Genomic DNA, 14621 nt, shown 5'->3' with positions numbered 1-14621 from the left:
TGATTACTATCATCTTCCGATGTTTGAGCAAGTCTGAAGTTGACAAGGACTGTTACGCTAGCCTCTACAGATTTTTTTTAAGACAAGTTAATGAATGATGTTAGCCCTCTCGATCCGGACCCGAATCCGGGCCGAACCTAACCCGGCCACAGCCCAGCCCACAAGGCCGCCCGCCGCAGAAACACTGGAATATTCCGTCGACTAGCGTGTCCCTCCTCCCTCTCCCTCATCCTCCCCATTCCCCTCCTCCCTCCCGTCTTCTCTCAGTCTCCTCCGGTGGCCAATCCCCCGATCCCACCCTGCGCGCCTTCGCAGAACCTTCCCGCTCCCCGCCTCTACAAAACCACCAAAACCCCCACTTGCCCTCTCCCACCTCGCCCGCCGCCATGGGCTCCTCCTCCTACCTCCCCCACGACATGGATTTCTCCCCCTACCTCCCCGCCGACATGGGCTCCCCCACCGCCGACGACCCCTCCCTCAACCTCTACCTCTCCGACCTCATCCCCGGCTCGCCCTCCGAATACCTCGACCTCCCCCTGACCCCGCACCACGAGCAGGAGCACCAGAAACCCTCCCCCGACGGCCACGGCGGCGGGGGCGGCGGCGGCGGCGGCGGCGACTCCCCCTCCTCCACGCCGGAGGACCTCGTGCTGCCCTTCATCTCCCGCATACTCATGGAGGAGGACATCGACGACAAGTTCTTCTACGACTTCCCCGACAACCCCGCGCTCATCGAGGCGCAGCAGCCCTTCCTCGAGATCCTCTCCGATCCCTCCTCCAACTCCACCTCCGACGACAGCAACAACCGCGCCGTCTCCCCGTGCTCCCCCTCCGACGCCTCCGTCGGCACCGCCGCCCAGCTGCCCCCCACGCCCGCCGCCGTTGACTCCTACGACCGCTTCCAGTTCGAGCCCGTCGACCTCGATCCCGCCGCCTTCTTCGGCGGCGGCGCCAACTCCGACCTCATGAGCTCCGCCTTCCTCAAGGGGATGCAGGAGGCCAACAAGTTCCTGCCCAGTCAGGACAAGCTCGTCATCGACCTGGAGGCCTCCTCTGGCCAGTTCTTCAAGGGCGTCGAGGAGGGCAACAAGTTCCTGCCCAGGGAGGACAAACTCGTTGTTGGATTCAATGGCCACGCAGCTCCTGCGTCGGCCCCAGCTGTGCTCAGCCTGAAAAAGGAGGAGGTGGTGGATGCGGTCTCGGCCAACTCTGGTGGCGGCCGAGGTCGGAAGAACCCCTACCATGATGACGAGCTGGAGCAGGAGGGTGGCAGGAGCAGCAAGCAGAGTGCGCTGGGAGACGACGTCTCTGCACGGGAGATGTTCGACAGGATGCTGATGCCCTCAGACGAGATGTGCATCGTGCAGATGCAGAACCTGCGGATCGCCATGCAGGAGGCGGTGGCCAAGAATGATGGCGGCGGTGGGAAGGGGGCCAATGGCAAGGGGAGGGGCCGGCGTGGTGGTTCCGATGTGGTGGACCTGCGCACGCTGCTCATCCATTGCGCGCAGGCTGTTGCCACGGATGACCGCCGGAGCGCTACAGAGCTGCTGAAGCAGATCAAGCTGCATGCTCGCCCTGATGGCGATGGGACTCAGCGCCTCGCTCATTGCTTTGCAGAGGGCCTGCAGGCGCGGCTGGCGGGCACAGGTGGCCTCGTACACCAGTCGCTCATGGCAACACGCATCTCAGCTGTGGACATGCTCAAAGCTTACCAGCTGTACATGGCAGCCATCTGTTTCAAGAAGGTGTCTTTCCTATTCTCAAATAGTACAATCTATAATGCCTCCTTGGGGAAGAAGAAGATACATATCATCGATTATGGTATACAATATGGGTTCCAGTGGCCGTGCTTTCTGCGACGGATATCAACAAGGCCTGGAGGGCCGCCAGATGTAAGGATCACTGGTATCGATCTCCCTCAGCCTGGGTTCCGGCCAAGAGAGCGGATTGAAGAGACAGGGCGCAGGCTCAAGAAGTATGCCAATGAGTTTAATGTGCCGTTCGAGTACCGGGCCATCGCGACGGCAAAGATGGAGTCGCTCCGCAAAGAGGATTTGAAGATTGATCCTGATGAGGTACTCATTGTTAACTCCTTGTTTCAATTCAAGAACTTGATGGACGAGAGCGTTGTGCTTGAGAGCCCAAGGGATGTTGTGCTCAAGAACATCAGGAAGATGCGGCCCCACACATTCATCCATGCAATCGTGAATGGCTCATTCAGTGCCCCATTCTTCGTGACACGGTTTCGGGAGGTTCTGTTCTACTACTCAGCCCTTTTTGATGTTCTGGACACAACCACCCCAAGGGATAACGAACAGAGGATGCTGATTGAGCAGAACATCCTTGGGCGTGCTGCCCTGAATGTCATTGCCTGTGAGGGTACAGATAGGGTGGAGCGTCCTGAGACGTATAAGCAATGGCAGGTAAGGAATCAACGGGCAGGTTTGAAGCTGCTGCCATTGAATCCAGAGGTCATTGAGCTAGCGAGAGACAAGGTCAAGAACTGCTACCACAAGGACTTTGTGATTGATATAGATCAGCACTGGCTCTTGCAAGGATGGAAAGGGCGCATCCTCTATGCCATCTCGACATGGACGGCAAACGATGCTAGCTCATAAATTTTAGCTGGCGTTTTCACTTGGCAATGCTTATAGCTCTAGTTATGTCAATATAATGTCTGTGTGTTGTGTATGGGCCATGGTCTAGTTAAGTAGCCTTGGATCAGTGGATGCAGTTTCTTGAGGTACGCCTTTCCTGAGTTTGGTGCATATTTGGCATTCCGACATGCAGGTGATTCTGCTCACAGGGCCAATTTGTGCGATGCAGGTCATGAGAGAGATGGGTAGCCCAAGATATATGCATGATTTTATGTGTTGTGAATTAGATGTTTGCAGTCATGTTGCTGCCTAATGCCTAGCTATGTAGAGTTTAGACTTTGGTGTCCTGATCTGGATGGATGATGTTTGCTGAATTGTGATATGTGCCTGTGATCAATCCAGTCAGTTGATCAGGTTGTAATTGACACTAGTCACTGTGTTCTGGGTGCATAGTGCACTGTGGCAGGCAGTAACATTTGTATGAAAAACTTGATGAACCTTGCTTTGGCTAGTCTATTATGTTTTGTACCATGAGAATCATCCTTTCATGATTAGTTCATGCAGGAAACCAAATATTTTGCCCACATTCTGAAGCTGTGACATAGTTCAGCATAAGATTCTTCGTAATTGTGCAGTAAGCAAAGCTGGGTCGGTTGTCCAGAGTTTATTCAGATTGTTTAGCGCTTGGCATGGTTGGGACCTGTCATGGATTCAGCAAAACCAGGCCACCTCTCTGGTTTTATGGAATCCTGGGAGGCAGGTGACCCAAGGACCTTTAGTTTTGTTTGCCCCCTAGACAAAATGGGCACTGAATGATACAGCTCATGCCTATGCATTGCTATCTCAATAATTGTGAAAGATATTAGCTTTAAGCGTTCAGTCAGTATGATTTGATTTGTGACGGTTCCGTAGACCGATGATCTGGGACATCACATTTCAGTTGCTGGTAGAACCCAATGGTGTATGGGAAAGTGAAAAGCCAGAATAGTTTAGTGCCACACCTGAACCGAATCCCAGGGAATTCTTAACAAGATTGTGAGGATCAAGCGATGCTGAAACAACATCGGGGGTAGCACGAGACATGCAGAGTACCTGGTGCTGCTCCTCCTAGAAAAGATAATCAAGGGCAAAAGAATATGGTTGGACCACATGACAAGCTGAGCAAAACAAGCTGAGACGGAGACCGCCGGTCAGGGTGCATGCATCAGTCGAACCTTTGTGCAGCAGTGCAGATATATACTATTGGGACTGATCTTGTTTTGATATTGCCCAGGCTGTGTTTTTTCTTTTTTTGAAAGATCAAAGCGAATATGGCACCGTAGGAGATTAGTACACTAGCTCGGACACCATATGAGCTGATCCTGACCTGAAGAAGATATTGAAATGGGCGACATGGTGCACTCCCTCAGAAATATAAGAGTGTCTCACTAAAGTAGTGATCTAAATGCTCTTATATTTCTTTACGGAGGTAGTATAATGGTGGTGCTCCCTTGAGCTTATGGAGTTCTCTCCAGTAATTTGATAGACTTCTTGTGCAAGAAGCAAAGGCGAGCCGAAGGATCTTCATTACAGAAGTAGGCTCCCGGTTTAGCTACAATCTGTGAGTTCATTGTGATTTGTGAATTTGTGCTGTTCCTGTTTAGTTGAACCGTTTTTGCATGTTTTGTGTTTTATCATTCAGTTATCTGCTCGGTACATACTCTGTTGGTGTTTGTTTTTATATTTTCAGGAAATACACTAGTTTTTTTAATGACTAGACTATAAAGATAGTGCCCTCCCTCAAGAAAGTTTTATCTGGGTTGGCCTCGGCAATTTTATATCTGCCATAGTTTTTACAGTATATTCTTGGTGCACATGTAGGCGAGGTCACTGCTTGCGACACACATCTGCAATCACACACCTGCACATGATTCCATGCTAAAGAATGCCTCGGGGGGCAGGCATTCGTACTAAGATACCTCGTTGACAAAATCCAGAGCCAGTGACCGGATCTTTCTTCTTCTCGAGGAACAGATCGATGGTGATCTCTGGGCTCCATTTGCGTGTACATGTTTTTCAAAATAGAGAATTTCCACGTACGTGTTCTTTACGTTGTAGGCAGCTTTCATACAGTCGTCGAGTTATGGGTTCTCAACTGGGATACCCAGAGAACGTATCTGGTGATACCTCTCAGGTGATATAATGCCCCAACAGATTGTGGAAGGTCACACTAGTAAAAAACAGGGCTTCGGTCCTGACCAGATCAGACCATTAGTCCCGGTTGCATTAGTCCCGGTCGTGTTACGAACCGGGACTAATGGGAGCATCAGTTCCGGTTCGAGCGGCTAGGACACTGGCCGGACCTCGACAAATATCAGACCTGGTTCAACTGGGACCTTTTGGTGTCTGAAACCGGGACTAAAGGGTAAGCATTTAGTCCCGGTTGGTGTCACACTTAAGCTTTCTTCTCTTCAAGCTCGACCTTCAAGCTACATTTTTCTCAAGATTTGTCTAGATTTGGCGGTGCACCAACTACACAAGTGTTCTAAAAGGTTAGCAACTTCACCTTTTCATTTCTCATTGCTAGTTTAGCTCATTTCAATTTCAAATGTTCTAGAAGTAGAGTGGTTTGTGGGTTTTAGTGGAGGAGTGTATGTGGGAGTTCATTTGATTTAGATGCACAATTTGAGCTCAAATTAACTTCTTAGAGTCTGCACATGTTAGGGTGCCGCCCCTTCCCCGTCCTTGTCCCCGTCCTCACCGCCGTCGATCGTTCGCCCCGATCTCATCGTCTACACCACCGTGGCGAGCCTCTTGTTCTTATCTTCTTTTTAAAAGAAAAAAATTCTTACTTGTATGATTTAGATAGCTACTTGTATAATTTTTTACTTTTTTTATTGTTTGTTATTATATAGTGCTATGGTTTTGGTATCCGCCTCAGTTGGCTCTTGTCCGGTCTATGATTTGGATGTGGTATATTATCTTTTATAACTATTTGTTTTTTAGTGTTTATGACAATTATGCCAACCAATGTGACATAGATGTTTTTATCTAGGAGGTATGTGAACCGGAAATTTGAACCGACCCTCTTGTCGAGAGGTTAAATTTGGTTGAAAAAGAAAACAATTATTTGAAAGAAAAATTGAAAAGAATTAAAGAGGAGAAGATGAAATTAGAGTTGCATGTTACCGATGCCGTTGATGATCACAAGATCTAGATGGATGCAATGCACTTGAAGATTAGAAAGATTAGAAAATATGCCATCGATAATGAGGCTTGATATCATTATGCTGTTGGATCAATTGTTATTGCGATTTTGATTGTATTTGTTGTTGCATTTAAATGTTTTACATAGTTGTATTTTAGTTTCAACGTATGTTTTAATTAGATGCTCTAGAGAGCTGTATGTTTTTCTACGAGAACTATGTATAAAATTTATGTATTTATTTTTTCAGTAATAACATTTGATCATTACTGTACTTTGGTTTTAACGTGATGATGAACTCATATTAATTTGGTCACTTCTCTATTCATGATGTTCTGTAATAGTTTTTGATATACTTAATTATATAATGCATGCAGATGAACCGACACTGGATGTACGCTGACCGACGCTCCTCTGACTACATTGAGGGCCTGCATAATTTTCTCAAGGTGGCTGAGGCAAACAAGCAGAATGGTTTTATGTATTGTCCATGTACTCTCTGTAGAATACGAAGGATTACTCTTCCTCGAGAACCCTTCACTTGCACCTGCTTGAAAAGGGTTTCATGCCACACTATAATGTTTGGACCAAGCACGGAGAAAGAGGGATTATGATGGAAGACAATGAAGAAGAAGAGGATGATGCCAACTATCCTATGTTCCCTGAATACGGTGATACTGCAACGAGGGAATCTGAAGATCAAGAGGCATCAGATGTGCGTGATGATGATCTTCGCCGGTTCATTGCTGATGCACAGAGAGAATGTGAAAGTGAAAGGGAGAAGTTGAAGTTCGGTCGCATGTTAGAGGATCACAAAAAGGGTTATACCCAAATTGTGAAGATGACAACACAAAGCTCGGTACCACACTGGAATTGCTGCAATGGAAGACAGACAATGGTGTATCTGACAAGGGATTTGGTTCGCTACTGAAAATAATGAAAAAGAAGTTTCCAAAGGATAATGAATTGCCTGACAGCACGCACGAAGCAAAGAAGGTTCTATGCCCTCTAGGATTGGAGGTGCAGAAGATACATGCATGCCCTAATAATTGCATCCTCTACCGCGATGAGTACGAGAATTTGAACGTATGCCTGGTATGTAATGCCTTGCGGTATAAGATCAGACAAGATGACCCTGGTGATGTTGAGGGCGAGCGCCCCAGGAAGAGGGTTCCTGCCAAGGTGATGTGGTATGCTCCTATAATACCACAGTTAAAACGTTTGTTCAGAAATAAAGAGCATACCAAGTTGATGCGATGTCACAGGAAGATCGTAAGAAAGACGGGAAGTTGAGAGCACCCGCTGACGGGTCGCAGTGAAGAAAAATCGAGAGAAAGTGGCGGGACTTTATAGATGACGCAAGGAACATATGGTTTGGTTTAAGTATAGCACCTGGCCCATGACTCCATCTATCTATAACCTTCCTCATTGATTGTGCATGAAGCGAAAGTTCATTATGATGTCAGCGCTCATCCAAAGCCCTAAGCAACCCGGCAACGACATTGATGTGTACTAAGGCCATTAGTTGAAGAACATTCATAGTTGTGGGATATCAAAGGTGTTCGTGTGTGGGATGAGCACAAACAACAGGAATTTGACCTACGAGCGTTGCTGTTTGTAACCATCAATGATTGGCCTACTTTTAGTAACCTTTTAGGACAGACAAATAAGGGATACTATGCATGCATGCACTATTTAGATGATATCGTAAGTATATATTTGGACAAATGCAAGGAGAATGTGTACCTGGGACATCGTCGATTTCTTCCGACCAAGCATCTCTTAAGAAAGAAAGACAAGCATTTTAAAGGTGAGGCAGATCACTAGAAGAAGTCCGTCCTCCGTACTGGTGATGATATACTTGATATGGTCAAGGATTTACAAGTAATCTTTGGAAAGGGTCTTGGCGGACAATCTGTTCTGAATGACGCTGAGGGACATGCACCCATGTGGAAGAAGAAAATCTATATTTTGGGACCTACCCTATTAGAAAGACCTAGAGGTCCGCTCTGCAATCGACGTGTTGCACGTGACGAAGAATCTTTGCATGAACTTGCTAGGCTTCTTGTGCGTGTATGGGAAGACAAAAGATACACTGAAGGCACGGGAGGACCAACAACGTGTCACTACTGTAGGATGGTCCAAACGCGACAGTTGAATCAGAGACCCTTCGACGAAACTGTGTGCGATGCATCAATCACAAACTATGATGTAATAAAACCATAAAAAAGATGCAAAACGCTTGCGATGGCAGCGACATCAAACACGGTTCATACTAGAGTTGTGTGTGCGATGAGTGGCAAACGATTAATCCAGAAGAACTGTTTGCAATGATGCAGAACAACAGAAACGAACAGCCGGATGAGGGTGTGTGCGATATACAACATACGGTTCATTAGGATGAACTGTGTGTGATTAGGAAACACAATGGAAACGGTTCAATTGAAACAGATGTGTGTGATACGCGGTAAACAGGTCCGTAATCAGAAATATGTGCGAAGACCAATAATAACACAGACGATTGCTGCTAATAAGCCATGTGATTTGCTCTGTCTACAGAAGAATAACATGTATATATATATATATAACTGAAATAAACATCCAATTACACAAATGACTATACAAATCATTTGCATAAACCTCAATAAACAATTGCATGCATTCTAAACTAGGAGAAACGATCGTCTAGTCATCTACTTCTTGTGACGCTCCCGCCACTGCTCTGTGACTCGATCCCTCGTCTGGGGCAGGAAGAAGACACCCCCTCATGTCAATGATCCGCATGTACATCTCGTAGCTTGTGTATGCGTCCTTGGCCGCGTACTTGACGTGTTGTTCATCCATTATTATGAGAGAGGAACTAAATCTCTGCCTCCCTATGTTTTCAACACGACAAAATTGCAAGAAACTGCTTATGCAATGTATTGGCCTTTACTTGATGTGCATGAATTATTATTTTATGACATGCCGATGCATAGGAAGAGAGTTATACTTCGTCATTGCATGATATATGTTGCTTTGTGCTCACTACTAAATTATACTCCCTCTGTTCCTAAATATTTGTCTTTCTAGAGATTTCAACAAGTGACTTCATACGGAGCAAAATGAGTGAATCTAAACTCTAAAATAAGTCTATATACATCCGACTGTGGTAGTTCATTTGAAACATCTAAAAAGACAAATATTTAGGAATGGAGGGAATAAATCATTGTTAATTAAAATTGGCTTTGATATACCTTGCGATCCGGGTGGATCCATTACTTGAGCACTTTATGCCTAGCTTAATGGCTTTAAAGAAAGCGCTATCAGGGAGACAACCCGGAAGTTTTGGAGAGTCATTTTATTCTGTTGTGTGCTTTTATAAACTTTAAAAACAAAAAATATAGAGGGGAACTTAAAACTTTACAAAAAGAAAAGTGAAAGTGAGAAAGACGAGCATCGTTGAAGTGGGGGACGTCCTTGAACTTTTTCATGCCCATGGAAACTTTGTGAATCTTGATTACAGAAACTTTTCAACAAAAATAATTATCCCCTTGTACAAATCAATTGTATTATAAAAATAATGTGCCAAGACTTGCCTTTAGGATGATTAGATTGCTTGTTGGTATGTGCGGTGCAAAAACAGAAACTTTAGCTGTAGTGCGTGATTTTACATTTTTTTACTGGAATGTCAAAGGTTTCTAAAACTTTTTGCACAATATTGCTATACAAATTTATATATATTTTATCCTAAGTTTTTAGATTTTTTGGATTACCAGAAGTATGGTTAAAGTTCAGATTACTACAGGCTGTCCTGTTTAAGACATATTCTGTTTTTGATGCATTGTTTTGCTTGTTTTGATGAAACTATCGATTCTATCGGTGGTATAAGCCATGGAGAAGTTATAATACAGCAGGCATAATGCAAAAATAAAATAGGAATGGGTTTGCAATATTACTTAAAGTAGTGATTTGCTTTATTATGCTAACGGATCTTACCGAGCTTTCTGTTGAGTTTTGTGTGGATGAAGTGCTCAAAGATCGAAGAGGTCTCTCTATGAGGAGAAGGAGAAGATGCAAGAGTTCAAGCTTGGGGATTCCCAAGGCACCCCAAGTAAATATCCAAGGAGACTCAAGCGTCTAAGCTTGGGGATGCCCCGGAAGGCATCCCATCTTTCTTCAACAAGTATCAATATGTTTTCGTTTTTGTTTCGTTCATGTGATATGTGTAAATCTTGGAGCGTCTTTTGTGTTTAGTTTTCACTTTTCTTTTATGGACCATGCTGGTATAGACTACTCATTACACTTCACTTATTTCTTTTGAGTATGGCTTTGTAGAATGCTTCATGTGCTTCACTTATATCATTTGAAGTTTGGATTGCCTGTTTGTCTTCACATAGAAAACCGTTATTTGTAGAATGCTCTTTTGCTTCACTTATATTTATTAGAGCATGGTCTTTTGTAGAAAGAATTAAACTCTCTTGATTCACTTATATCTATTTAGAGAGCCAACATGAATTGGTCATTTGCATGGTTAGTCATAAAATCCTACATAAAACTTGTGGATCACTGAATATGATATGTTTGATTCTTTGCAATAGTTTTGCGATATAGAGATGATAATATGTGGGAGGTACAAGTAAATGGTTCCGCTTAGTAAGAATATTAGTGTTAAGGTTTGTGATTCCCGAAGCATGCATGTATAGTATCTTGTTATGCTATGAAGTTGGAGCATGATTTATTATTGATTGTCTTCCTTATGAGTGGCGGTCGGGGACGAGCGATGGTCTTTTCCTACCAATATATCCCCCTAGGGGAATGCGTAGTAGTACTTTGCTTCGAGGGCTAATAAACTTTTGCAATAAGTATATCAGTTCTTTATGACTAATTTGAGTCCATGGATTATACGCACTCTTACCTTTCCGTAATTTGCTAGCCTCTACGGTATCGTGCATTGCCCTTTCTCACCTTGAGAGTCGATGCAAAATTCGCTGGTGCATCCAAACCCCATGATATGATACGCTCTATCACACATAAGCCTTATTATATCTTCCTCAAAAAAGCCACCATACCTACCTATTATGGTCTTTCCATAGTCATTCCGAGATATATTGCCATGCAACTTCCACCGCTTTCGTTTTGATGATTTGAGCATTCATTGTCATATTGCTTTGCATGATCATATAGCCGACATAGTGTTGTGGCTCAACCACCGTTCATCATTTTTATACATGTTATGCTAGATCATTGCATATCCTGGTACACTGCCAGAAGCATTCATTAGAGTCATATTTTGTTATAGGTATCGAGTTGTAAGTAAATAGAAGTGTGATGATCATCATTATTCATTACTAAAGCATGTCCCAGTGAGGAAAGGATGATGGAGACTATGATTCCCCCATAGTTCGGGATGAGACTTCGGACAAAGAGAGAGAAAAAAGAAAAAAAATACAAAGAGAGAAGGGGCATGCTAATTCCACACTTGTGCTTCAAAGTAGCACCATGTTTTTCATATGGAGAGTCTCCTATGTAGTCACTTTCATATACTAGTGGGAATTTTTCATTATAGAGTTAGATGCACACCCACTTAGTTTTCAGTTTGAGCTTTCATACACTTATAGTCCTTAGTGCATTCGTTGCATGGCCATCCCTACTCCTCGCATTGATATCAATTGATGGGCATCTCCATAGCCTCTTGGTCAGCCGCATCAATGTGAGACTTAATTTGTTTGTCTCCTCTATATTTACCCCTATCATCATACTCTATTCCACCCGTACTGCTATATCCATGGCTCGTGCACATGTATTGCGTGGGGGCCGAAAAAGCTGAAGCGTGTTAAAAAGTATGAACCAATTGCGCGGCTTGTCATCGGGGTTGTGCATGATAAATACTTTGTGTTAAGAAGACACAACATGACAAGACTATATGATTTTGTAGGGATAGCTTTCTTTAGCGCTGATATTTTGAAATACACTATTGTTTGTTGGAATGCCTGAGTATTGATGTCTTTATATCAAATTATAGACTATTGCTTTGAATCACTCGTGTCTTAATATTCATGCCATGATTAGACATATGATCAAGATTATTCTAGGTATCATTCCACATCAAAATATATCTTTTTCTATCATTTACCTACTCGAGGATGAGCAGGAATTAAGCTTGGGGATGCTGATACGTCTCCGCCGTATCTATAATTTTTGATTGTTTCATGCCAATATTATACAAATTTCACATACTTTTGGCAACATTTTATATGATTTATTGGACTAACATATTGATCCATTGCCCAGTGCCAGTTCCTGTTTTTTTGCATGTTTTTTGTTTCGCAGAATATCCATATCAAACGAAGTCCAAACACGATAAAAATTTACAGATAATTATTTTGGAATATATGTGATTTTTGGGAGGTGGAATCAACGCAAACAGGGGCCCATAGCCACCACAAGACACCTGGGCGCGCTAGGAAGCCCAGGTGCATGGTGGTGGGTTGTGCCCTCCTCGTAAGTCGGTTGGAGCTCTACTTCGGGCGCACGGAAGCTTATATCCGGAAAAAAATCATGTTAAAATATTAGCGCAATCAGAGTTAAGGATCTCTAGGAATATAAGAAATGGTTTTCCGCCAGAAAACGGGAACACAAAACAGAAGGGAACAGAGAGGGAGATCCAATCTCGGAGGGGCTCCTGCCCCTCCGCCACCATGGAGGCCATGGATCAGAGGGGGAACTCTCCTCCCATCTAGGGGGAGGCCAAGGAAGAAGAATAAGGAGGGGGGCTCTCCCCCTCTCTCCCGGTGGCTCTGGAGTGCCGCCGGGGCAAGGATCGTGACGACAATCTACATCAACAATCTTGCTACCGTCAACACCAACTTTCTCGCCCTCTATGCAACAATGTAATAGATCTACTCCCCACTGTAATCTATACTTAAACATGGTGCTCAACACTATATATTATTTCCCAATGATCTATGGCTATCTTATGATGTTTGAGTAGATCCGTTTTGTCCTATGGGTTGATAGATGATCATGATTGGTTTGAGTTGTATATTTTATTTTGGTGCCATCCTACAGTGCCCCCTTTGTCGCGCAAACATGAGGGATACCCTTTGTAGGGTGTTGCAATACATTCATGGTTCGCTTATGGTGGGTGGCGTGAGTGACAGAAGCACAGACCCGAATTTGAGGGTCATTGCATATGGGATAAAGAGGACTTGATACTTAATGCTATGGTTGGGTTTTATGACCTTAATGATCTTTAGTAGTTGAAGATGCTTGCTAGAGTTCCAATCATAAGTACATATGATCCAAGTAGAGAAAGTATTTTAGCTCATGCTTCTCCCTCATATAAAATTGCAACAATGATCAGCGGTTTAGTTATCGATCACCTAGGGACAAATGACTTTCTTGTTGACAAAAGCTATCTACTTTGTTGTGTTGCATTTCACTCATAGTTTTATTCTTGCAAAGTACTCATAGTTTCATTCTTGCAAACCTATCCTTTCACCTACCAAATAGTTTTATACTTGTTCTAGGCAAAGCAAACTTCAAGTGTGCGTAGAGTTGTATCGGTGGTCGATAGAACTTGAGGAAATATTTGTTCTACCTTTAGCTCCTCGTTGGGTTCTATACTCTTATTTATCAAAAAGGGCTACAAACGATCCCCTATACTTGTGGGTTATCAAGATAGACCCCCAGCCAAGGCCGTTTTTGGTCCATGAGGTTAACCTTGCAGGGGGTCCGGATCTGAATTCCGAAGCAGCTACCCAGGCCGCCTCACGAGGCTCTATGATGGAGAACCATTCTTTTTGCCAGATCTTGACCGTGTCTACAAATACACCCTCCGGCTAGCCGAGTCGGGTAAGCCTACTCACCATGGCGCTCCGTGATACGTCTCCGTCGTATCTACTTTCCCAAACACTTTTGCCCTTATTTTGGACTCTAACTTGCATGATTTGAATGGAACTAACCCGGACTAACGCTGTTTTTAGCAGAATTGCCATGGTGTTATTTTTGTGCAGAAATAAAAGTTCTCGGAATGACCTAAAAATCAACGGAGATTATTTTTGGAATTTATAAAAAATACTGGAAGAAAGATCCACGTCAGGGGGCCCACACCCTGTCCACGAGGGTGGGGGCGTGCCTACCCCCTGGACGCGCCCCCTGCCTCGTGGGCCCCTGACGCTCCACCGACCTCAACTCCAACTCCATATATTCGTGTTCGGGGAGAAAAAAATCAAAGGGAAGGATTCATCGCGTTTTACGATATGGAGCCATTGCCAAGCCCTAAACTCTCTCGGGAGGGCTGATCTGGAGTCCGTTCGGGGCTCCGGAGAGGGGAATCCGTCGCCATCGTCATCATCAACCTTCCTCCATCACCAATTCCATGATTCTCACCGCCGTGCGTGAGTAATTCCATCGCAGGCTTGCTGGACGGTGATGGGTTGGATGAGATTTATCATGTAATCGAGTTAGTTTTGTTAGGGTTTGACCCCTAGTATCCACTATGTTATGAGATTGATGTTGCTATGACTTTGCTATGCTTAATTCTTGTCACTAAGGCCCGAGTGCCATGATTTCAGATATGAACATATTGTGTTTTCATGAATATATGTGGGTTCTTGATCCTATCTTGCAAGTCAATAGTCACCTATTATGTGTTATGATCCGTTAATCCCGAAGTGACAATAATCGGGACCATTACCGGTGATGACCGTAGTTTGAGGAGTTCATGTATTCACTATGTGTTAATGCTTTGTTTCGGTACTCTATTAAAAGGAGATCTTAATATCCCTTAGTTTCCAATAGGACCCCGCTGCCACGGGAGGGTAGGACAAAATATTTCATGCAAGTTCTTTTCC

General features: G+C 44.2%; 1 protein-coding gene across 1 annotated transcript; it reads left to right on the top strand.

Moving 5' to 3' along the window:
* The first annotated feature begins 228 nt into the window (after nt 1-228).
* LOC123102490 (scarecrow-like protein 34) lies at nt 229-3131 on the top strand. Its single transcript, XM_044523874.1, has 2 exons — nt 229-2746; nt 2830-3131. The coding sequence occupies exon 1, from the start codon at nt 387-389 to the stop codon at nt 2619-2621; it is 2235 nt and encodes a 744-aa protein (XP_044379809.1). The 5' UTR covers nt 229-386; the 3' UTR covers nt 2622-2746; nt 2830-3131.
* The last annotated feature ends 11490 nt before the right edge of the window (nt 3132-14621 follow it).

Source organism: Triticum aestivum, chromosome 5A (genome assembly GCF_018294505.1).
Source record: "Triticum aestivum cultivar Chinese Spring chromosome 5A, IWGSC CS RefSeq v2.1, whole genome shotgun sequence".
NCBI classification, from domain to species: domain Eukaryota; kingdom Viridiplantae; phylum Streptophyta; class Magnoliopsida; order Poales; family Poaceae; genus Triticum; species Triticum aestivum.
Note: the sequence above shows the minus strand (reverse complement) of the source record. Positions and strands in the feature narration are given on the sequence as shown.

Coding starts and splice junctions, on each gene's coding strand:
- LOC123102490 (XM_044523874.1), top strand. CDS start 387: ATGGGCTCCTCCTCCTACCTCCCCCACGACATGGATTTCTCCCCCTAC.